This window comes from Peromyscus maniculatus, chromosome 4 (genome assembly GCF_049852395.1).
Source record: "Peromyscus maniculatus bairdii isolate BWxNUB_F1_BW_parent chromosome 4, HU_Pman_BW_mat_3.1, whole genome shotgun sequence".
Lineage (NCBI taxonomy): Eukaryota > Metazoa > Chordata > Mammalia > Rodentia > Cricetidae > Peromyscus > Peromyscus maniculatus.
Genome location: NC_134855.1, coordinates 117,875,964 through 117,900,558, shown reverse-complemented (window position 1 = coordinate 117,900,558; position 24,595 = coordinate 117,875,964). Strand labels below are relative to the sequence as shown.

The window sequence follows — 24,595 nt, the reverse complement described above, 5'->3', positions numbered from 1 at the left end:
CTCATATTTTTGCACTATAAAAAGAGAGAGGACAAGTTTGAAAAACAAACATTATGTCATGTAGATGAGAGCCATGTCACTTGTGGAGTGAATAGCAGCATCCGATAAAATCCAGTGAGGCCAACTGTTGTACTTCTGGACTTTATAAAAGCAAAGGGGCCTCTGCTATCCAGAAATCTCATGCAGCCTTTCCTTTTCATTTCATTAAGGGCACCAACACATGTGGGGCAATGTCCCTCAACTCAAGGGCTTAGCTCACTTTGAGGCCTATATTTGAATCTATGCATGAGCTAGACTTCTCGCTTTGGTTTTCTGGATCTAAATGACTATATTAGTTTCCTTTGTTGCTAAAACATTGACCAAAATCAACTTAGGAGAGGAAATGGTGTATTCCATCTTATGGCTTATAGTTTGTAATCCATCACCAAAGGAAGTCAGGCCAGGAACTCAAGGCAGGAACCTGGAGGCAAGAACTGAAGCAGAGACCAGGAGGAGCATTGCCTACTGGCTTGCTCCCCATAGCTCACTCAGCCTGCTTTCTTAATCAACCCAGGACCACCTGCTCACAGTGAGCCTCCCCACATCAATCATTAATCAGGAAACACCCTCACAGACATGCCCACAGGGCAGTCTGATGGAGGCAAGTCCTAGTTGAGGTTCCCTTTTCTAAGTTAACTCTAGTTTGTGTCAGTTTGACAAAACCTACATAGCATAAGGACTAACTGCTAATGGTGTATCAGAGTGTATGAGAAATGATGCTCATAAGTTCTTTTTCCACATCCACTTCCTTGGCTACACCTTATTTTATGCTGGTTCTGAACTATGTGATTTGCTTCAATCAATGGGATGATGGCAAATAGGATGTAAGTAAAGGCCTAAAATATGTCTAAGCATGTAGACTTACCTTTTTTAGCTGAAAAGAATCATTCCACTAGCATGTAAAGACCCCAAGGAAGTTAAGGGCCAGGAGGAGAGAGGCTCTGACCATCTCAGCACTCCTAATTGTCTCGCTGAGCCCCATCATTGTTACTGAGGTCACTGGAGACTGTTCAGCTCCAGCCAAGCTAGCCCATCTTAGCTCAGATGAACATTTCAGTCAACCTGCAGACTCCTAAGAGAGAACCCTTCTTCTGTTGTTTGAAGCTGCTAAATCAGACTGGTGGTAGTTTCTTTGTTGTTTTGGTTTGTTTGTTTGTTGAGATAGGAGATAACCATGTAGGCTGGGCTGACCTCAAACTCATAACCCTCCTGCCTCAGCATCCAGAATGCTAGGATTGCATGAAGTAGTTTCCTCTAAAATCTGCTAGAAATATGCCACAAAAATCTATCCTAAAATATGTTATCTACAAGCAGCCATCAAGAACTTATTCTACCAGTAGGTGGCTTCCTGCAAATCCTTAACTGCTCCCAAATTAGCCACATGATTAATCATTTCTCTAGGGGAGCAATCTCCTAGGCAGATCTTCACCATCTTGAGGCCTCTGCCATACACTGGTCCAGATCGGCTTCTAACAAAGACCTTCTGGGCGATTCCTGTTTCCTGAGATCAAAGGGCAGAACAAGGCTTTCTGGCTGGAACACATCTTTCTAGGAGAGAAATCCTCTCTGTTTTAATGACAGATGGAGAAGTTATAATAAATGTAACAGAAGACAAAGCTAATTTATGATGTTGGAAGCACAAGTGAGGACACTGTGTGAAAGCTTAACCAAGAGGGAGTGTGGCTCATAGCGGAAAACAAGCAAATAATGACAATAATTGCAAAGACAACAGTGACAACAAGAACAAACTGTACCTGAGAGCATTTCTGTAGCGTTTTGACAGTTCAGTGACATCAAAGGGCTCAAGGAATGCTCACCAGCGCAATGAGCAGAGAGCTGGGATTCATAGATGCTGCTCAGAACAGTAAAATCTTCCTTTTGTGGTGTCTGCACAGTAGAGCTCTTTGGACTAGTTCTAGTGTAGGGGCCACTGAACTGCCCAGAACTGGTCTGGAAGTGGTCACTGGGAGCTCAGCCCTACTAGCCCTGGATGGTCATGGCTACATTTAATTCCCAGGCTAAGCCTGCGACAGGAAGAATTTTACTTCTTTAATGGGTAAGCAAACTGAGGCTTGTTGTAAAACTTGTGATACTTATGGATGTCCATACAGCTCAGCCTCAGCACAGCAGGAGTTATATCTGAGGTCTGTATATTCCCAACACACCCTGTTAGCTATCCTGCCTTCCAACAACACTGATTCTGGCCAAAGTTAGCCTCCCTTTTCTAAGGTACTAACGATACAGCCATAATGAACATTACAAAGAAAATTCCACGAAAAAACATGACTGTGAAATTGTCTGTTAAAATTACACCATGAAAAGTTGGAGGATTTCAAAGAATTGAATGCAAATGAAGGTACCAATGAGCGGTGCCCATCCAACTTAACCATGGTCAGTTTAGGGAATGGAAACTACCATGGACAGAAAAGTACTTGCTTGGATCTCTGCTTGAAACTCTCTGTATCATTCTTACATCTGATGATTTTCTTTTGCTGTGATAAGACACCATGACCAAGGCAACTTAAGAAAGAGTTTATTTGCCAAGCAGTGATGGCGCACACCTTTAATCCCAGCATTTGGGAAGCAGAGCCAGGCAGATCTCTTTGAGTTCGAGGCCAGTTTGGTCTACAGAGCGAGATCCAGGACGGGTACCAAAACTACACAGAGAAACCCTGTCTTGAATCCCACCCCCAAAAAGGAAGAGTTTATTTGGGGCTTATAGTTCCAGAGTGTCAGAGTCCATGATGGAGGGGGTTAGAGCTCACAGGTGGAAGTTGCGGGCGGCAGGTGACTGGAGCAGCAGCTGAGAGCTCAGAAGTAGGAAGATCACATTGGAGGGTGACGGCTTTTGTAACCTCAAGTCCATCCTGAGTGATATACCTCCTTTAACCAGGCCACAACTCCTAACTCTTTCCAAACGGTTACCAAGTGAGGACCAAGTACTCTAATATCAGAGACATATGGGCGGGGGGGAGAATCTCATGCAAATCTCCACACTCCTCATTATGTATTATTCATCCCTTGGTCTGCTGATGGGAAAGCCACAAGAAGACAACAGGAGCGTTTGTGGTGCATCAAGTGTTTGTTTGAAGGAAGAAGGAGGGTGAACTGTTGAGTGACAGAGTGGATCTGAGATCCCTCCACCTTGTCTCTCATCATAACTAAAGTAAGAAAGTAACTTTGATTATTTTAATAAAATAATGTAACCATCACTCAATTTGGAAGCTTCCCATTCTCTTATGACCCTAGTAGTCTCAACTTGGGGTTATAACATATATGGTAGAGGGGAAAGCTTGCTTTGGCAACCTGTGACACAAGTTGTTCCCATGGATTCCCCAGGGCCACTCCACTGGTCACATCAGACATGACATAGCTGTCTGGTCACAGGAAGCCATTGTACCTACATTGGTTTTCAGCATAGGATTTTTTGTTTTGTTTTTGCTTTTACAGCTAAAGAATAGAGGGAAGGTGCTTTGATGATTTATTCATCTTTAGAAATAAAATTAAATTTCAGAGAAGACAAGACAGGAAAGAACCCCAGAGACGCTAAAAAAATATCTCAAGTGTAATTTGAAAATTACAGTGTTCCCAAAAAACTGTGGCTGTGGATGGCTCCATAGGGCTTCTGTGAACCGAGCCTTTATGAGGTATGCCTCGTAGAAGCCTGAAAACCACATACTGTAAGCTGGGTTTTGCTTGGCCTCATGTCTGTGAGGCTTTATCATCCTCGTTTTCTCTCTCCACCAATTTTATATTACTGGGTAGTAAACTCACCATATTCTGGCTGCTCTTTGGCTTCAAAAGTCCGGTGGCCTGGGGCTGGACGGTCCCACCCCCTAGGAACACTGAGGAAGTTGCTGTCATCTGAGGTACTGTCATACTTGTAGTCCTGGTCCCCGTTGTTTGTCCTGGCCAAGGACAAGGACCTCTGCCACCAGGCCCGCCAGTCAGGAGCGGGGACTGACCAGCTGGGTTTATTCTCTGGATGCTGATCCTTTTCTGCTTCAGAGTCAGGACCGTCGACCACCTCTATGGTGACCTGAGGGAATTCAGAACAGGCCAGATCAATGGCAATCAGATGAACTGGCAATCTCAAGCTCAGAAGGTCTGAGAGAGCTGAAGAAAAGGATGGCCACATCCCTTGTGAAAGAAAGCTGCAATCACATGGTGACAGAGAATGCAAGATGTCTAGAAATGGCCTTCACGACTAGGAAGAGTATGGCCTCAGATAGGCATGAAGCTAGGCATGACGGGCTTCTTGGTTTACTGGTGATCAAATTGTTAATAAGCCTTTCACTGTTCACTGAAGGAACACTGTCTATGTTCCTGAGGTACTGAAAGAACAGCCACAGCAAAGCATGACTTATTAAGCAGGTGCCACATCAGGCACTGTTCTAAATGCTCTGTCCATGTGAATTTATCAAATTCTCACAATCCACATCCCTGCACATGTGCCACACATACTTCCCATCAACAAGCAGAGTCTATTTTCACTTATTGTCATCTGGGCTAGCCTCATGACCCACTAGGTCCAGTTGAATGGAAATAAATGACACTCATGGGTTTGGGAGGGCTGAGGGGATGGATCAGTGGGTAAAGTTTGCCTGTTTAGTAAGTGAGAGCACTGGACTTCAAATCCTGAGCACCCACATAAATGCCAGGTAGGCATGGCAGCCTGTTTGTCATTGCAGATCTTGGGAGGCAAAGGCGGAGCATTCCGCAAAGCACACTGGCTAGCTTGATTAACTGAATTGGAGAACTCTGGGTTTAAGTGAGAGACCCTGCCTCAATATAAAAAGGTGGAATGTGATTGACCAAAGCATCCCACATTAACCTCTGCACCTATGTGTACCTGCATACATAAGTGTACCCACACATATTTGAACATGTGTGTGCACTGGCATGCATACCGCATATATACACACATGCCAAAAAAATGTACTGAGGCTTCTGTAAAAGCGTGTTGGAGCATGCATTTTATTTTCTTTGCAATGTTCTCATAGCTATGTAAGGAAGCCCAGCCTTGGTCACTGCATAAAGACAGGGCAGACAAAGAAAGACTACGTGGAAGAAAACTGAAGCTAAGGTCTCATAACTGACACTATTATGGATTTTTCAGTCCCAGTTGGGTCACCCACTGTGGTGCCACATGGAACGTGAACAAGCTCTCTTGGTTGAGTTCTACCACAATTCCTGTTCTAGAGGACCACGAGCAATCCAATGGTCATTGTTCCAAGCTATTGAGTGTTGTGGTGATTGCTACATGAGACAGCGTTTTACAGATTAGGGAAACTGGGACACAGATGTTAAAGGAAGGTCATAGGGCTTGGAAGTAGCAGATGAGGAGAATGTGGGTCCAGAGCCCATGTTCTTACCAACTTTGCCACCTTGCCTTTCAAAAGTAACTAATAGATGTATGGAGCCCCTCATAAGATGGAGGGAGCAGAGAGGCCCAGGTACTAGGGGCAGGCTAGATGCTATAGGCCTTGCATAGATGTGAGCACAAGGCCCTCAGGACAAGGCCTTTCCAGCTATGATATTTCATTTTTCCCATTGTTTAGTCCCAGCAGCAGGGTCAAAGCACACAGTCCCTGAGCTATGGTTAGAACTTGTTCTTTGGATTAATGATGCCTACTTTTGAAATCTGTCACAGGTCTGGAAGAACACAGCTTCTTGGCTCTGAGAGACAATCAGCATAGAAAAACTTGTTTAAAAAAATAATAAAAGACTCATTGGGCTCCTTTGGCCATCACATAGTTCTTGCAACACCTCCTGGAAGAGTTACATGCAAATGAATCAGAAACACGTACTCCAAGTAATCAGCGCAAGATGTACTGGGCAGATCTATTCCCGGTTTTGCCCTGACCCGACATCTGAGGAGTTGCTGAGATACTCGGCCAAATTGCACTGGGGTGTGCCCATCCTTTAGATAAACAGCTTTGAGGTGGTTTGCATCGGACTCAGTCTGACACTCAAAGAAGCTGCCAAGCCAATAGTGGTCCTGGGATTGAGATCTAGGTATGGCCTAGAGGGTGACCTTAGATCACATAGTATACTGAGAATGTATCAGGCCAAGTACACCTGTCTCCTCTGTTGTGGGAGGCCTAGAATGGCACCATGAACTTTAGCCCATGTTGCCATCATTGCTTTAATTTGTGAGTAACCCTTTTATTCTTATAATTTTGAAGGTTTTATGTGATTCAGCTATAGTTTTAAGACTAGGAGAAGAAAAGAAACACAACACCCGTGTTCTATCATTGTTTGGTGGAATGGACAGTTGCTAGGGAACAATGACTACTAGGACCCACATGGATCCTTCAAAGGACAAGTGAATAAAGAACACACAACTGGATGGCATATATAAAACTACCATGGCAGGATGGGCAAAGCAGAGTCTTTGAATACACAGCCTTTCTCCTTTGAAGCCCCACCCCCCTCCGCCTGCAGATAGAACTCCTGAGCTGCAACAATTGTCTGCAAGGATATTAAGGGTCTTGGAGGAGAGAGGCTGCCAAGAGCCGGGGGAGCCAGGCAAGCAGGCAATTATGGTAATGAAATCAGTCTCTGAGTAGAAGATAAGAGAGGGTGACATGCCCAACAGTTTCGATACTCCATTTGTATTCAGACTGGAGTCAAAGGGATTGCTTAAACAAAATGTGCCCTGCAATTTCTCCAAGCCGGGAATAAAAACAATTTTATGTTTCAAGCTATTACCGTCAATACGATTTTTTTCCCTCTCAAATTGCTGCTCTGATCCAAACAAAATAGAGTCCTTGCCTGGTAAGGCAATGGGTAGCAAAATAGGAATTTACTCCAAAAACTATATCAATGACTAAATCTTAACAGCTTCGAGGTTTCTTTCTTCTCTTTAATTTCTAGCCACTGCCCCAAATGAATTACAAAACAAAGCAAAACACAAACAAAACTTCAGACCCACCCTTCCCCACAGTCAGCAATGTGGAAACCTCAAACTGATATCAAAAGAAGAAATCTAATCTTCAACCTGAAATTTTATAGGCATCCAATTAAAAAGACGCAATGAGCATGGCAAATGCCTTCTCAAATGGCTGGGATTACTTTTCTGTTTCCTGTTTCCCTTGTTCTAGTGGGGTATTTTAGAGTCAGGGAAACCTTTGGAAAGATCTCTTAAGCAATAAATGTGAATGTACTGGAGTTATGGAGTGAGTACAGTAAAACTTCAAGCTGATAAAGACCCTAGGTCTCTCTGTCCTTTCTAGTTCTGTTATATATCCTTGAGGTACCTTAGTACACTTAGTAAAAGAAAGAGAACTCTTTCAAAAACTTCAGGCCCAAGGTAAGACAGAATCTTCCAGCTCCAAAGGATAATGCAAAAGTAGGTATCAATTCTGCCCAAAATTGGTAATTCTGTTCAGCTTTTTTTTTCCTGCTAAATAGTTAAAACTTATATTAGAACCAAACTCTTGACTCTTACTCTGCAAAACATTTTCTGTAGCAAGACTAAGACAGCCCCCATTCTAACTGCTAAAGAGCCTGGCCACCGTGAATATGTAAGCTGTGCTGCCACAGTGAACCTAGGGGAGTTTTCTTTCTTGTTGCTCCTCTGAGCTTTGTGATCTGAAGGGACTGGGTGGATGGATGCAGATTAGAATTTCCCAGACCGAAAAGGGATTCCCTCCAGAGCAGAGAACATCTAGGAATATGTCTGCAGCAAAGGCTTCTGCTGCCCTTCTTCCTTGACAACTGTGGCAGAAAACACAAAATAGATCAGGAAGACATTCAATCCTCTTGTCTCAAACCTGCTGATGCTCCGAAGAAACTGTGGTATTCCCTACATAATTGCGGTTAGTGCACTGAGATCTGTAGCAGTGTGTCTGCCCAGACGTTATTGTCTGTTCTACAAAATTTAGACTCAATTTTCTAGCACAAACTTGGCTTTGGGAAATCAACTTCCCAAGATAAATGACAAAGAAAAGGGTAGAGATGGTTTCCAGGTAAATCTTCTAATTCCCAATAATCCTTTAAAAAGTTATGTATTCCCACCCCTACTGCCGTGTGTGTGTGTGTGTGTGTGTGTGTGTGTGTGTGTGTGTGTGTGTGTGTACATATTTATTATAATTTGTGTGTGGAGGTCTGTGGACAACTTCGTGGAGTCGGTCAATTCTTTCCTTTCACATCTGTGTGGGTGCTAGTTAGAACTAGGTAGCCAGGTTTCTGAAGTAATGGCCTTTACTCACTGAGCCATCTTGCTGGCCTGATCATTATTGTAGATGCTTTCCTATCATCCTTACCAATCATATCTATCAGTTCTGGAAAGCTTACCATACACATAACACTATACTAAGCCCTCCATACGGATAATCTCAACCCTCAGAGATCAGATGACATAGGTAATCGTGGGTGGAATTATCACACCAATGTTATAGACAAGAAAACTGAGGTATGGAGAAAGTGAAAAAAATGTCCAGGGGCTACAGAAACCCAGACTAGCAGACTGAGTGGTGCTGCTAGACTCTAAACCTAGTTCAGTCTGGCTCCCATAGTTCACGACGACAGCAGAAACCCATGAGAATCTCAGCTGTCCAGGTTTGTCCCCATTGACACTTCGGTCCTTATCCAGGGCACAGTCATTTCTTGGCTCTTACTCAGCCAGACTGGCCATTTCAAAAGTATTATAGACACAGGAGGGAAAAGCAGAAGCAGAAGCATGTAAAACCCTGACCAGTCCCTCTGAGTATATCTTGTAGCACCTAGAGGCCTAGGGCTATGCAAAAAAGTCTGGGTGGAGAAGAAAGGTCTGTGGATCACTGGGTTTAAGTCCCTCTCAATGGAGGCAAAGAAAGAATTATATTGGTTGAAGTGGATACTGACCTCAGATTGGTTCAGAAAAGGGATATATTTTGTGAATAACTACTGTAGTAATGAATTGATGCAGCAAGTCTAATAATGAGTTTATTTTGGAATTTTTGTCTTTTATTATCTGACCATCAACCAAAGAACAAAAACTCAGCCAAGGGCAATAAAGTTCAAGTCGAAGTTGTCCTAGGGGATTTACTTTCTTTCCTGAATGATTTTTTTTTTTAAAGCAGAAACTAATTTCTTAAGTTACTTTAAATCTAACACAAAGAGGCAACTTAGGAATGTAAGGCCAGGTCTTTCTAGGCAGAGATAATAATACTTCCTTCTCCCTCATTTCCTCAGCCTGAAACTAGTGCTAATGTGGACTCTATTTCCCATGGAATGGAGGCTGCCTGACTTATGGCATAAAAATACTCCACAGAAGCAGATGTCGGGCTTTTATAAGGATTCTCCTCCCTAAGTCAAGAGGCCCAAAGGACACAACTCTTTGCAGAAGCTCAGGAATGTCACTTTGGAGAGGCACAGACATTTTCAAAGGAGGGACAGGATCCAGCCCTGGAGCTTTGGGCACATTTCCAGAGCTTAGAGTTGCAGAGGGGTCAGGGATAAGGGAATTGATTCCTGCTGGGCTCCCAGGCTCCAGCTGATGATAACTAGGCGGGAGTAAGGGGCAGTTTGCCTAGGGAGGGGGCGCAGGAGGCTCTGGCAGCCTACCCACTGACACACCCCTCACTTAAATTCATGCCACTAGCCAGGAGAGAAATGCTGAAGGGCCATGGTGAGAAGTGGGGTTTTGTGCTTGACTGGATGGGCTGGGTCAAGCTAGTGGATTTCAACAAAAGAACAGTGCTGTGAGAGGCCTGGATGAGGCCAGCCAGAAATCATTACTCCCCGTGCTTTGGGAAGCACCTTATGTTCTAAAGGACCACCAGGGAACTGGTTTACTCAAGTGTAGTGGTGCATGGGATGGTAGAGGCTGCTGGGCATATGAACATGTACACACACACACACACACTCACACTGAGGGAAACAGAGAAGAGGGATACACAGAGAGACACACATACAGAGAAACACAGAGAGAAAGAGAGAGTGAGCGCTGGAGTACATGGAGACAGTAGCTGCCTTTGTTTGAATATCTTTCTGTGTGACACACACTAACTTTTTGTTCTAGAAACAAAAGGTCAGAAATGGTGCTCAATTCTTTTTAGGATAAAGAAGCCATTAGATCAATTAAACAGCTCTGTCTCACTCCTCTGCACATGGAAGATGAATAGACAGGGATTATCTAAAGCAGAATGGAATAACTGGACTATGCAGTGGGCAGAGGGATGTATTGGCCTCATGTTGTTTGGGTGTCTGGCTTCAACATCTTTATGTTGGAACTGTATTAATTTCAAATACTTTCTGCCAATAACTCTGATATTTGAAGCCATAGAAAACCTATGCTTTTAGCAGATGTTGTGGTCTCTGGTGTCTAAAAGGTGCCTCTAGAAAAACACAAAACCTTCCTAGGAATAGCTCTGTCCTCCTCCTGCCATGTCCTCCAAAGCTTCCCTTTCAGTAGCACCATTTGGAGATAAACTTCTTGCTGCAGTGCTGGGTAAGGATAGAACCAAGTGAAACGCACTGATGGGGACTTTCACCTGTTCCAAGTCCACAGAAGCAGGGTGCTGAGAGTCTTAGTGGCATGAAGGCAAATGATTTCCCCCCATAGCCACACTTCCGTGGTGGCCGAGGGGATTCTGTGAAAGTCCAAGGGACTCTGCCAGAGAGACCCCATGTTGTGAGGATCCTTGGCTCTGTGGGCGGGGCCTTCTCTTATCCCCACCCTTATTCTCTGCTACCTTACCTCAGCCTCTGTCTAGTTCTTTCCACACAGGTTAGCTCCTTTCCCAGGAGGAACTGACTCAAAAGGTCTCTTACTTTCTACTCAGAACAGCACATCTTATTATGAGGAAAACTGAGTAGTTTTCTTGGCTGCTTTACTGAACGCTTGCACAGATCTGACAAGTGGACAGGAGAGGGCTCAGCTTTTCCCTGTGACCCCAACAACCTTTGCACCACTGGCCTTCCTTAACATTTAGGTGGTACTTGCAAAGGTCCCAAAGGTGCCTGGATAGGGATTGGGCATATCCAGATGGACAAAGAAAGAAAAAGGACACAAGAAGTTTGGTCCCAAACTTAATTTATTACTGGGTGCACAATGGTGCCTAGCAAAATTCAATAAGAGAACATCTCAAAAACCCATAGTGTTCCTTTGTCCTTAATCCAGCACTCTTCTGTAACTTGACTGTAGCAGTTCTTAAATCCACTTCTCCAGGAGCTTAGGCTGCAGCATTAAGACTCTCCCTGATTTCCTGCCTTTGGGTAAATGCTAGCTACGGGGAGATTAAGGTTAACCATGGTCTAAGGACCTTTGAGGTGAGGGCTGTTGAGCCTAGGAAGCATAAAATTTCTAAACAATGAAACATTTCCATAGATGAAGCCACAATAGGGAGCAGTGGTGAGCAATGGTTTGGAGCCAACTGTCCCTACTCTGCCAGTTTGTCCCTCCCCCAGGTAGCTCCCCTGCTCTTTCAGAGCCATGTCGCAAGTTCCAGGAAGGATACTAGAGCAAAAGGTCTGTTTTTGCAATAAATCGTTGGACCATAGCACTCATCAGAAATGTTACTTGGAACAGGCAGTGACTGCTGAGCATGCGCTGTCAACTATGATTTCCAACATACTTTTCTTTGTGGAGCACTCACAGAGCCCTGCCCTACTTCTTTCTGTCTTCTATTGGGGAACACAGTACTTTTTCTTCCTCTGTCTTCAAGATCCATTTGGCGCTGTTCTACATGGCAGCTGGGATAGTCATTCCTGTGCCATCAACAGGAGGGACTGAAGGGATATGGCTTTCTGCTTTCTAGAGTCTCATAAGCTAATGTAGTGTTTTCTGTATAACAGCCATTGCTTGATGGTCATTAATGAAGGTATATTCCCAGTGACATTCATTGTTAAAAAGCAAAACAATGCTGATGGAGAAAAGCTGTTCTGAAATGGTATCATGCAGAGTGTCAGGAGAGTTAGTCAGAAGGGCCATGGAGGAGAGAGGAAGGACACACACCCACTCACATCACACACAAACATGTACCACCCACTCCCCCCCCCCCCCCCCCCCGCCACTACACACATACTGGAGGTGTGGGAGAAACACTTAATAAGAATGATCTGAGAGGCGGGCAGTGGTGGTACATACCTTTAATCCTAGCACTCAGGAAGCAGAGGTAGGCAGATCTTTGTGAGTTCAAAGGCAGCCTGGTCTACAAAGTGAGGTCCAGGACAGGCTCCAAAGATACAGAGAAACCCTGTCTCGAAAAACCAGAGACAGAGAGAGAGAGAGAGAGAGAGAGAGAGACAGAGACAGAGACAGAGACAGAGACAGAGAGAGAGAATGCTCTGAGCCCAAGTTGAGGAGCTCTCTGCTGCTACACAAGCTAATAGGCATTTGATATGATGCTAAAATAAGGAAAAGCTGTTCTTATCCAAATGAAAGGAATCAAAGCAAAGCATGGAAATATGGAACCAGGCACATAGAGATTGGAGTGAGGTGAGGGTTAGGCAGCCCAGGGCCTCTTTGAGCTGTCAAGAGAGCTATCTTCAGGAAGAAGAGAAGGTACAAACAATACCCACAATCAGGAGTTTGTCCCTGAAACACCGATTAGTGGATGGGTGTTCCTGGGAGCAATAGATCCTAGAACCAAGCTCCATAACTATAGTTTACCATCATGTGGCCTTGGTAAACCATGTAGTGATTCTCTGAACAGCTGCTGCTGAGAGGATAGCTTCTCCTTCACGAAGATGCTTGGAGGGTGAGACTGAAGAAACTTCCCTTGTAATGTAGATGAATGCTATCATTTTTAAATTTAAGAACTCCTTGCAGGTGTCCCTTTTCCCTGGCTTCATTAAAATCCCATTTTAATAAAATACATCAATCTCTCGTCTAGGATGTTCCATTCTCACTTCCTTCTTATTTAATGTTTTGGTAAGTCTATTCCTTAGGAGGTTGTCCTCTCCTGAAGGAATTTCTGGGGTTGAAGGCAAGCTAGCAAGGCACTGAGGGGGAGTACCTTGCTGGGTGCTTTGAAGATAGATTGTGGGTTACATGGTCTAGTCACAAGCCATGATATTCTTTTCCTATAGCCACCACATTTCATTAATTTCAGGGTGCATCACTTTTGTTTTGTTTTTATATCTCAGTGTCTCAGAAATCATCAAGGGTGTTGAAATAATATTTTAATGGGAATAATACAGCCCTCAGCAGAAGTCAGAGCGGGGTTGAGAAGGGCAAGGGGGTAAGGCTGCAGGGCTTGTTAGAATCAGGTTAGGAAACAAAAGACGAACTGTTTTCTTCTCCTTCACTTGCCAGCTGCTGAGAATTACCTGAATATTTGGATTCTGCCCATTGATATCAGCTTTGGAAAGATCTGGAAAGTTTGGTAGGTCAAGAAGAAAGGATCTGGGACCGTCTCTTTGCAATGAAGGATGCCCAGTCTCTTGAGGGAATCGCTGTCTCGGGAAGGGTTGGTGGAGGACTTGGTGCTCCCCTGGGACTTCTTTGGACAGAGGAAAGCCGGTTTCTGGTGTGGAATCACTCTCCAAGTTGAGGTTATTCTAAAACATACAAACAAAACACACAAGTAATGAAGAAATAGTTAGAAGGCAGGCAGTTAAAAGTGCTACTCTTAACAGTCCATTAAATTAAGGGACAAGGACAATTTATTCCGGTGGCTGGAGTTAACTAAGTTTTTTAGTCATTGTTCTACAGCTGTGAAGAGACACCATGACCAAGGCAACTCTTACAAAAATAAGGCATTTAATTGGGACCTTGCTCACAGTTCTAGAAGGTTAGTTCATTATTGTCATGGTGAGAAGCAGACAGGCATGGCACTGTAGCAGTAGCTGAGATCTTTACATCCTGATCCATAGGCACCAGGCAGAGATGCTGGGCCTAGCATGGACTTTTAAAACCTCAAAAACCCACTCCCAATAACCTACTTCTTCCAAGACCACATCTTACTCTAACAAGACCACACCTCCCAATCTTTCCGAAAAGGTCTGCCAACTGATGACTAATCATTCAAATATATAACCCTATGGGGGTCATTCTTATTGAAACTACCATGGCCAGCATAGTATTCCCAACTCATTTACCTACCACATGGTTTAGTTTCTCCATCTTTAAAAGATCAAGACAGGAAATGTCTCCAAGTTTACTATTTAGGAATTTTCTTGGGAGTTTTGAATTATATATTAAGCACCAAAGCACATCAAAATAAGAGAGCTATTTTGAAGGAAAAGAGGTACTCCTTTAAAAGCTGGAACCAACTTATAGTTCATTTCTCACAGCGTCAACTGGTTAACCACCATGGCTTTAATTATAACCTTAATGTCCAGTTTTGTTTCTTTGGTGTAAATCATGAAGGAAAAGATTTGGTTAAATTGGATAAATATTTAAGTCAAACTATTGATTACATCTATTCATTCACCCATTGTATTTCTATTCACTCATCAATTCATTTACCCATTTATTTCTGTTCAGCCATTTATTCTTGTCTATTCATCTATCCATTTATTCATACATATATATTTTGCTTATAGCTTTCTATCTCTCTCCAATAAATAAATCGTAACTACAAGCTAGGCATGAGATGAATTAACACATGAGATAGTCATGTAAGATGTACTCTTTTGGAATGTACATCTATGTGTAACAAATAAGAATACATAGACAAATAAGACAAGAGACTACAGTAGTGGGTAGCCATTCTAGCTTTGATCTGGAAGTTCCAACCCCCATTGAGGCTTTGGCAACTGTCACACCTACAAGGCGGGGCCAAGGGAGGACCCTGGAGACCCGAGATCCAGATGGGCCAGCTCGCTCTCTGTTTTGGGACTCTGGACAGTGGAGGTTGACCAAGCAGAGCTCCAGAGATCACCCCTGGACTGTGATACACCTTCCCCAGACCCCACGACCTACCTATCCCTTCATTTGTAAGTTACCCACTAAATAAATGTTCCTTTTAACTATGTGGAGTAGCCTTAGTAATTTCACCAATATCTGGCTCCCAACGTGGGGCTAGATAATTACAATCTTCCTTAGTTATGATAAAAGATAAGTTAGATACAAAACCTTAAACTCACAAATATAAAATAGATAGGATATTTTCCTTAATATTGTAACTATAATTCTTGCTCAATAATTGTTTTGTTATATGTAATTTTACTATGTTAAAGTTAAAACCTTCCTTTTTAAAAAAGAAAAGGGAAAGTGCTGTGGATATCGCTCTATGTAAATAAACACTGATTGGCCAATAGCCAGACAGGAAGTATGGGTGGGACTAACAGAGAGGAGAATTGAGGAAGGAGGAAGGAGAGGAGACTGCCTGGAGCCGCCGCCAGGACAAGGAAGAAATAAAGTACCGGTAAGCCACGAGCCAGAGCCATGTGGCAAAGTAAAGACTAATAGAAATGGGCTAAATATAAGAGTAAGAGCTAGACAATGATAGGCCTGAGCTAATGGCCAAGCAGTTTAAATAATGTAAGCATCTGTGTGTTTATTTTATAAGTGGGCTCCAGGACTGGCGGGACTTGGTGGGACCTGGAGAGAAAAGCACACCAGCTACAAACTACTGAACATTAGCTAGATGGACAGAGAACACCTCTTTGAGGAGGTAACAGCAGAGACAAGATCCAGACAAGAGGAGAAGCCCCAAAGTGATCCCAAGGTATGACAAAGAGCAAATTAGATAGAACTCACAAAGGAGGAACTGAGAGCTACTTTGAGAAACATAAAATCAGGAAGGCTGGGTGTAGAAAGACAAAAGTTGAAGAAACACAAGAGAGAAGGAAGAAGAGAAAGAAAAAGTGACATAAGGAGAACTCTGAAATCTAACACCTTTATTGTTAAAATTGCAAGTCAAATCATTTTCTCACCTAGTGAAAAAGTCCCAATTTACTTGTCATTGGGGAAACTTTTCCAATGTAGCTATCCCTGTCCTTTCACACTTTCTGGAACACTCAGCAAAGGCATCTTCTGGCCCTTCAGGGACAGTATTTTTATGTTTACTGGTGGAAGGAGATGTGGAGATAGAATTTCCCCAGCCTTTGGGTCAGTGGTTAATGCTGTTGTTATTGTTGGGCATGTTTTGAGGTTTGGGAGTTACGTTCCAGCACATTGTCTCCACACACACTCCCTGACCCCACTACAGTGCTGTTCATCCAGCCAAACAGTTCTGTCTAGAATAAAAACACGTTTGACTCTGAGTACCCAAGGTCAAGAGCAGCCTGAGACTGAAACACACATAGACCACCTTTGTCACTCTGCCACCTCTGAAGTGGGAAATGAGAGGTTGCTTTCGTGTTTTCACTTGCCCTTACCTTTTGCTCAGGAGATGTGGCCAAGCCAGTGTCTCTGTTAACCTTTCCAGCCACCTCTCTGTCATGGTTTTTGTTTCCTAGCATGATTGTCGAGGGAGCAGGACTAGTATTCTGAGGCATTGCTCAATGCAACAAATTCTAAATGTATTATTGTTTGATTGAGTTGGGGGGGGACAAGAAAGAAAGGGAGAGGGGAGAGAGAGGGAGAGAAAGAAAGGGAGAGAAAGAGGAGAGAAGGAGAAAGGAAAGATGAGAGAGAGAATAGAAGAGAACAGAGTTTTCTTCACTGGACACCCAATCCCATCACTTCCCTGATGCTGTTAGAGAGAACAGTTGGTGTTAGAGGATACAGTCAGTTCTCCTTGATGGTGTTAGAGTGCAGCCAGTAATCCCTGATGGTGTTAGAAGAGTCAGTTCTCCCTGATGGTATTAGAGAGTACAGTTGGATTCTTCATATTGGTGCGAGGATGTTCAGCTGGTTCTCCTGGAGATTTTTTTTGTTGGGGACTCAGGCATATAAATCATATAAGGGGCTTGGTATTTGCTTTCCAAATGCTTTATAGATTTTTGTAATCCAAGCCCCAGCTTTTTTGTATCAACTAAACATGTTCTTAACTAGAGCAAAAGCAAAACTCTTTGTGCTGGAGATGTAGCTCAGTGGTAGAGCATTTTCCTAGCATCCTCAAGGTCCTAGGTTCAATTCTCAGCATTGCAACACACACACACACACACACACACACACACACACACACACACACACACAAGCAATGAAGTATTCTTTTTACTACTAAATTTTGTGTTTTCAAAGAGATTGGAAATGTACATATGTGGCCAGTTGACATTTTACTTAGGTGTCTGAAAAGAAAAGGACTGAATTTAATTGATTTATTTTTTCCTTTGACTCGTGAATTCTTCTGATGGAAAATTCACCACCAGAGAGTAATTCCTGGCTTAGATTCAAACCAAACAAACCCCTTCAACTTTCTATGGCTTAATGCTCCTCCATGCAAAGCACAGCAGATAATCACAGTCCTATAGTCTTCCAGAAAGATGGTCAAGAGTTGGGCTTTATCTACACAATAAAAGAGAAGTGCAAAGTTAGGACCTTTGGCTGAGCAATCCAGGCCACAAGTGACTCTGCTGGGAATAGTTTGAGGACTGGGATTCAAGTATGTTTTGAATTGAGTCTTGCACAAAACTGTGGCATTGCTCCATTGTTCCCCAACCACCCTGCCCCCTAGACACTTGGGCTCAACATTTGTAAATATTTGGAAGATTGGAATTAATAACAAAATGCTATTCACAATCTCTGAAAATCTGAATTATGTTTGCACCTCTTCCAAATCTAGTTACCTTGATGCCATGCTATGCTGTGTTCCTAACTGTTCAAAAACTGGAAACCTTGGGGTCAAGGAAGGGTATTTAAGAATGGTCCCTCTAAGACAAAATAGAATTTTGCTCCATCAATAACAAAATATGAAAGTACCCATTATTTTGGTGATCTGAGACAGGAGGATGATAGACATCTACTAATAGTACAGGCAAAGGCCTTTCTTCATTTCTCTTAAAGGGACATGGGTCACATCTTCCTTGCAGGCTCTAGTTGATGACAACACTCTGGTTGTCACCATACTTACTCATTGGGTGTCCCACTTAAATTACTATAACAGGGCAAAGAGTCACAGGGTAGGTGAAAACTGTAAAAACAGGGTTTTATTTAGACAAGTAAACACTCTTTTCTGGAGATGATAGCTTAGAGATGTCCAGGAATTTAAGACAAGAAACACTACATTCCATCTGAGATGTCATAGGATGCATTTCTGTCTAAATTCAAGTGACAAAAGGGGCTTGCCTGCTCAGTATGGGAACATGTTCCTTGCTTTATAGTCTGCCTTTAATCTGTGATCTTCCAATAGCAACACTGTAGCACAGCCGAAGTAGCCATTCTCCCTTGGTGGTTCTAATTACTCCCACTGAGAATGAAAACAGGATAACTGAAGTTGAGTAAGGTGATCTAGGTGGGTCAAATTAGCTAGTTACAACTTCATACTTTCCATCTTTGTGTACAGGAATCCCTTCATTTTCCTACAAGTATTTGGACTTAAAGTAGCATGGTTCTAGAAACACCAGGCTCTTGCAGGTTAGTGTTTTGCTTCAGATAGCAATAGTGTGGCAGATATTGCAGTTGCCTACCCAAAGTTCCTTCCTATCTTTTTCTTACTCAGTGTTTGTTTCAGGTGGGAAGACAGCTGCCTAAAACTATAGCTCCCAAACTTTGTTGCAGCTGAGGGCTGATCATGTGACACAGGCTGTCCAGATAGGGTTAAGGAGAGGTGAGGGCGTGAAGTGTTAAAAAAGAAGCAGATTTAGTTTGCCTTTTGTCCTTCTCTATCCCACTTTCTCCTGTATATAGAACTGATGGCACCATCACCCTAATCACATCAGTCCAGGATTGATGACTCCCCAAATGTCTTCCTATTATCATTGATAATTGCCCTAGTTAGGGTTCCTATTGCTGTAATGAAACACCATGACCAAAAGCAACTTGGAGAGGAAAGGGTTTATTCAGCTTATACTTCCACATCACAGTTTATCACCAAAGCAAGTCAGAACAGGAACTCAACTAGGACAGGAACCTGGAAGCAGGAGCTGATGCAGAGACCAAGGAGGGATGTTGCTTACTGTCTTAACTCATCATGGCTTACTCAGCCTGCTTTCTTACAGAACCCAGGACTACCAGGCCAGGAGTGGCTCCCATCACAATGGGCTGGCCTCTCCTCCATGAACCAACTCATTCAATAATTAATAAATCAATCAATAAAGATTAATCAAATAATTAAGAAAATACCCTCTAGCCAGATCTTATGAAGGCATTTTCTCAGTTGAGGACCTTTCCTCTTTGATGACTCTAGCTTGTATCAGGTTGACATAGAAATAGCCAGCACAATAATGCTACAGTAGCAGTAGCAATGTTCCCTTCTGTAAAATCTATTGTATTTTTAGAGCTGTGACAATTATTTAAATGTTAAACTCTCTGCTTTGTTGGTTTATGTGTTAGCTTTTATGCCAGGACCATATGTTTGGCTTGGTTGAAAAAAAAAAAAAAACAACAAAAAAACCCTGTCATCTGTCATTTATAGAAATGCTGACAGAATCGTGGAACTGAAATGAGCTAAACACAAAAAGACAAATACTGCCTATTGTTGCTCATTTGTGGAAGTTAAGAATATTAATCTCAATGAAATAGTGAGTGTACTGGTTGCCAAAGACTGGGAAGGTTAGGGAGTGAGTACCAGGAGAGCTTAGATAATGGGTGCTCATACACAGCCTAGGGGACAAATTAGAGCTGTTGTTTCACAGCACAGGGGGGTACCAATGGTCTCCAATAATTTATCATATGTTTCAAAATAGCTAGAAGAGTTTGAAAGTTTCTTTCTTTCTTTCTTTCTTTCTTTCTTTCTTTTTTTTTTTTTTTTTGGTTTTTCGAGACAGGGTTTCTCTGTGTAGCTTTGTGCCTTTCCTGGGACTCACTTGGTAGCCCAGGCTGGCCTCGAACTCACAGAGCTCTGCCTGGCTCTGCCTCCCGAGTGCTGGGATTAAAGGCGTGCACCACCACCGCCCGGCCAAGAGTTTGAAGGTTTCTAAAAAATAGACATGATATATAAATAATAAATATTGGAAGCTAATTATCAGGAAGTTATCATTACATATGGCATACATATTTTGAATTATCATAGTGTACTCTATAAGTATGCACAATGCTAGATGTTAATAAAATAAAATGATTAAAGGGAGGGGACCCATGATCAGAATATGTTATATGAAAAAAATATTTTCAATAAGAAAGTAAAAACCCATTTAGTTAATTAACTGTGTTGAGTTTTTGATCTTTGTGATTGAACTTAGTCCTTAAATGACAGAATTATTGGCAGGGCATAAGATGAAATGTGACTGAACTCCTTGGCATCCAGTTGTAGATGCTAGGCTCTGCAACCTCCCGTAACATCCCATTCCAAATCTGCAACCCTCTGCAGATACTTACTGAATTGTCATTGTTTCTGTATTTACATGTTATATTCCTCAAATCTTGATGACTGTGCTATGCTGTACTTCCTTTAAATTGTACTAGAGTGCTCTCAATAATGTTCAAGGGTTTGTCCTCACTCAAATGAACCAGAGCTCCTTGCACAAATGGCTGAGCCAAGAGCTTGAGAATAGATACTGCACATGCATGTGAGTTTGGAATATTTTGCAGTGACAGACAGCAAAGACATTTTCAGTGCCTAACAGGGTTCTCTGGGGTGGAGGAAAACCACAGGAACCAACTTAAAGGGATCTCAGTTAGATTAGACAATTTGAGCATAAAAAAAAAGAAAGAAAGAAAAAAAGAAAAACTACATGACTGACGCACACTGAATCTGAAAGTGCATGAGCATATACTGGAACCTCTGAGGAAAAAATCCCAGAAAAACGACTATCATTATTTGAAATAGCTATAATTAAACTCTGAGGGGGTAATTTGTGAGCTGAGATCAAAAGGAAATAGAAGTGAACAGGTGAAGGGGACAGGAAAGTGGGAAGGTGAGCCAGGAAGACAGAAGCCTGCAGCTGACTGAGCCTGCTTTATAATACTGAAGAGTTCGGAGCTGGGAGGGGTCCACTTCGAAGTCCTTCTGTAACATAGTGGGATAGTGTGAATACCAGCTTGTCTTGTGACTTTTCCACAGGTGCCACTTCACTGGTGGCATTCTGTGAGTCGGTTAGAGGCTGGTTGGAGCTGTGTGGTACTTGGATTACGTCAACCCTCCTATGTCTTCTCCCTTTGCTCGCACAACCTGCTTCTGCACACCTGGTTCTCGCACAACCTGGTCCTGCACGTCCCTGGGTAGTTATACTGAGATGAAGAAGAACATTTTCTGGGACAATTTTTAAGATGATAAACTATATGTTTTTTTTTTTTTTTTTATCACTGTGTTCCTCATGCTGAGTATATAATAGGTACAAGCCCGAGGATGTCCAGTCACAGCATTCTGCCACTGTGTGGCTCGAGCTGCTCATTGTGACGTCCCTGTGGCCCAGGTGGATTACCACAACCACATCAACTGCCAGAGTGGTCAGAATGGCCAGACTGTCCCAGATGGTCATTTGCTGCAGGGAGTGAATACAAGGGACAAAGAATAAGGTTCTTTAGACAGCAAAACACAGGACGAATTGAGATGATGATCACCTAGTCAGGAAGACCATCGCAGCAGAGAGGAACAGGCTGAGGGAACGGTCAGTGGATCCAGTGTTTGGAAAAAGGACCCAAGTTGTTGTCCCTGTCTGTAAATAGCACCTGCTCCCTTTGGCAAACATCCGCCAAGGGCTGTTGTGTGGAAAACATGGCTGCTCCGGTCCCTCCTCAAGCCTCCGGGAGAGGCACATGCTGGTAACAAACTGGCTGGCTAGAAATGTTTTAGTGCTTTTCATTTTTAAGGCTGTGGAAACTATTCCCAGATTAATACAACCAGGCCAACTTCTCAGAGTCAGACTTGATGGCAAATTTCTGGGGGGCAAAGAAGGCTGTATCTGCAATCTCTGAGTCCCATTCCCCAATTCCAACTGCTAAGGGGGCGCCAAATAAGTACTAGCTAATGATAATGATTGCTATGTCTTGTTAAATTTTGTTTTAATTAGGCTCAGGCTGTAGGCCTCATTACTCCTAATGTAGCTTTAATGTGGGATTCTAAAGGAAAAAAAAGAATCTAAGAATCTTCTATTGAAGATATTAAAGAAGATATTATTAGCAATGCATTTGGTTTCACAGGCTTTGAACAACAAACAACAGAGATTATAATTAACGTCACTGTAGTCTCTCTCCTGAAAATACACTAACAATATAGCTAATTAGCAATATGTCCTCATTTGCAGCTGGACATCTGCATATTATTATCAACAATGCTTGTTTCCTTTTTCCAGATTAAAGGAAGCCATACTGCACCCAGGCATATGGCTACACTTCTTCCATATTAAAACACTCTGTTTCCTTGTACCCAGGATAAGGGATAATCATACTTTTTTTTTTTAATCTGTGCTGGGCATCGATTTTGTCTGGAAAACTTCCACACATCTAAAAATAAGTTCAAGAATGCCACTGGTGGGGTTTCAAAGGGAAGAGCAAAAGTTCTTCATTTGGGGAGATAAAAGAATAAAGGACACACTGATTATCTTCACACATGATTGAAGAGCAAGTACTCCTGGGGAGAGAAAAGCTAGGGAATGAAAAAAATGAGATCTCAGCATCTCTTTCTCCAAGGGACACACTTGCTCTTGATGCTCAAGAAGATTGGATGGAGATGGCCATGCTATAAGTAGCAGCAGTGGATGCTGGGAAGAGGCAATCAAGATCCACTAGGGAGACACCATCCAGTCTGGATGTGAGGGTACAAAGGTTGACTGCCCTCCATTCTTGCTGTACCTGCATGTGATGACAATCACTCCCCTGCAAACAGCATGGATGAAGTAAATAGTTGCTTCATCAATGCCTCTATTCTAAACCAAGCGTAAAAATGCAACAACTCTTAGGAACTATGCTGGCAAAGAGGAGACAGCCAGACATGTGCTTCAGTCTTTGTTAGGGGATCTTGAAGACAGCCCTGGGAGTTGGCGACACAGTCACATCATGTTTCAAGAAGGCAGGAGTGTCACAGTCTGGCTGGGAACCAATAGAGCCTTCTGTTTAAAGTCTGACTAATAGCTGAGGAATCTCTGGTTGTGGTGGCAGAAAGCATGAGGAGGATGTTTACTTTAGGGCATGGGAGTGACCTCACTTCTGATCTCAGGCACCGCTTTAGAAGAGATGAAGGATGGTCCATTCTCTGCACTGGGGCAGGAATTGGCTCTCTGGGGGAGGGGCTGCCCAACTCTGTGCATCTTTCCTAATGCTTCTGGGCCAGCTGGCAAAATGGAAGCCAGCATGTTGCTGATTTATCTCTAATACTTCTGTATTACTTTGATCTTAAAACTGTGTAGATTATTAGTGGCGTTTCAAGTTGTGTTTTCTCCATCGCTGGCACAGAAAACAGAGGGGTAATTTTTCCAGGACCCACTTCTTTTATGTTCTGTTAGTTAAAAAATGAACTGAAATCACCCTTTCAACTCTAAGATAACATATAAGGCATAATTACAAGGGTGGAAAGCCAGTTTTCCCAGAAAAGAATCTTTACTCATGCTATAAAACATCAATGAAAATATAAGGTGGAAAAATTGTATTTTCTAGATTGCTCCTTTGAGGTAGGTAGACAAACCTAGATAATAAAGCTAACTCTCATGAGGCTGTATCCCTGGGTACTCAAATTTGAGGCCAGACCTAATTTGCCAAGGGCTATAATGGATAGGCCTGGGCTGTCCACCAGGGGGCTTCAGTCACTGCTTTTTGGTCACACTGGAGCTCAGCATCCCCTAAATGTTGCACCCTGAGCAAATGTTACCAAGTATGGATTATTGACTGTGTTCCAAGTCGTACTTTCTCTATTGCTAGAAATGAAGACAGAGTGATCCTTTACATTTTAGCTATACCCAAGACTCAGAGGAAATTATAGAAAAGAGGGTGGAAAGATTGTAAGAGCTAGAGGACCAGACTGCTCACTGTTATAGTGTATGGATGTGAAAGGGAATCTGCACCCAAAACACCACAACAATATGGTTGCCTAAACAAGACGTACATAATGACAACACCACTTGACACAACAACACAGATAGGAGAAATATTAAAAGGTGCTCCCCTAGATAAAGATCTATGGGCAATTAATGGGTGGAGAGAGAGAGAGAGAGAGAGAGAGAGAGAGAGAGAGAGAGAGAGAGAGAGAGAGAGAGAGAGAGAAATAATGAGAATGTTTGAGAATGTTTCTTCTTCTGGGATGTGCTTGCTGGCAGGTTATCTAATCAGTGGTCAGTCCCAAACACATGCACACATGAGTAACACTAAATGGACTCAGTCCGTTCTGTATTTGTGTGGAAATGATGACGAAGAAGAAGAGGTTATGAAACTGACAGGACTTGTGGAGGACACTGAAAGAGTCAGGGAGGGAGCTGTAGGAAGACAGTATTCATAAATGAAATTCTCAAAAAAGATTTAAAAAGAAAGAAAGAAAACAGTGATTATCTAAACCAGTGGTTCTCAACCTTTAGGAAGAAATGCTGAGGCACTTTAATACAGTTCCTCCTGTATTATTTTTGTTGCTACTCCATAACTATAATTTTGCTACTGTTATGAATCATAATATAAATATCTGTGCTTTCCAACAGTCTTAGGCGACCC

The 24,595-nt window shown here is 42.7% G+C and overlaps 1 protein-coding gene across 1 annotated transcript in view; it reads right to left on the bottom strand.

Moving 5' to 3' along the window:
• The window catches only part of Ism1 (isthmin 1), a 78,294-nt gene that overhangs the window by 13,538 nt on the left and 40,161 nt on the right, over nt 1-24,595 (bottom strand). The window contains exons 2-3 of the mRNA XM_006983676.4: nt 13,300-13,530; nt 3,814-4,078 (exon numbers count right to left, since the gene is read on the bottom strand). Coding sequence (XP_006983738.1) covers nt 3,814-4,078; nt 13,300-13,530 — 496 coding nt within the window. The remainder of the gene's footprint in view (nt 1-3,813; nt 4,079-13,299; nt 13,531-24,595) is intronic.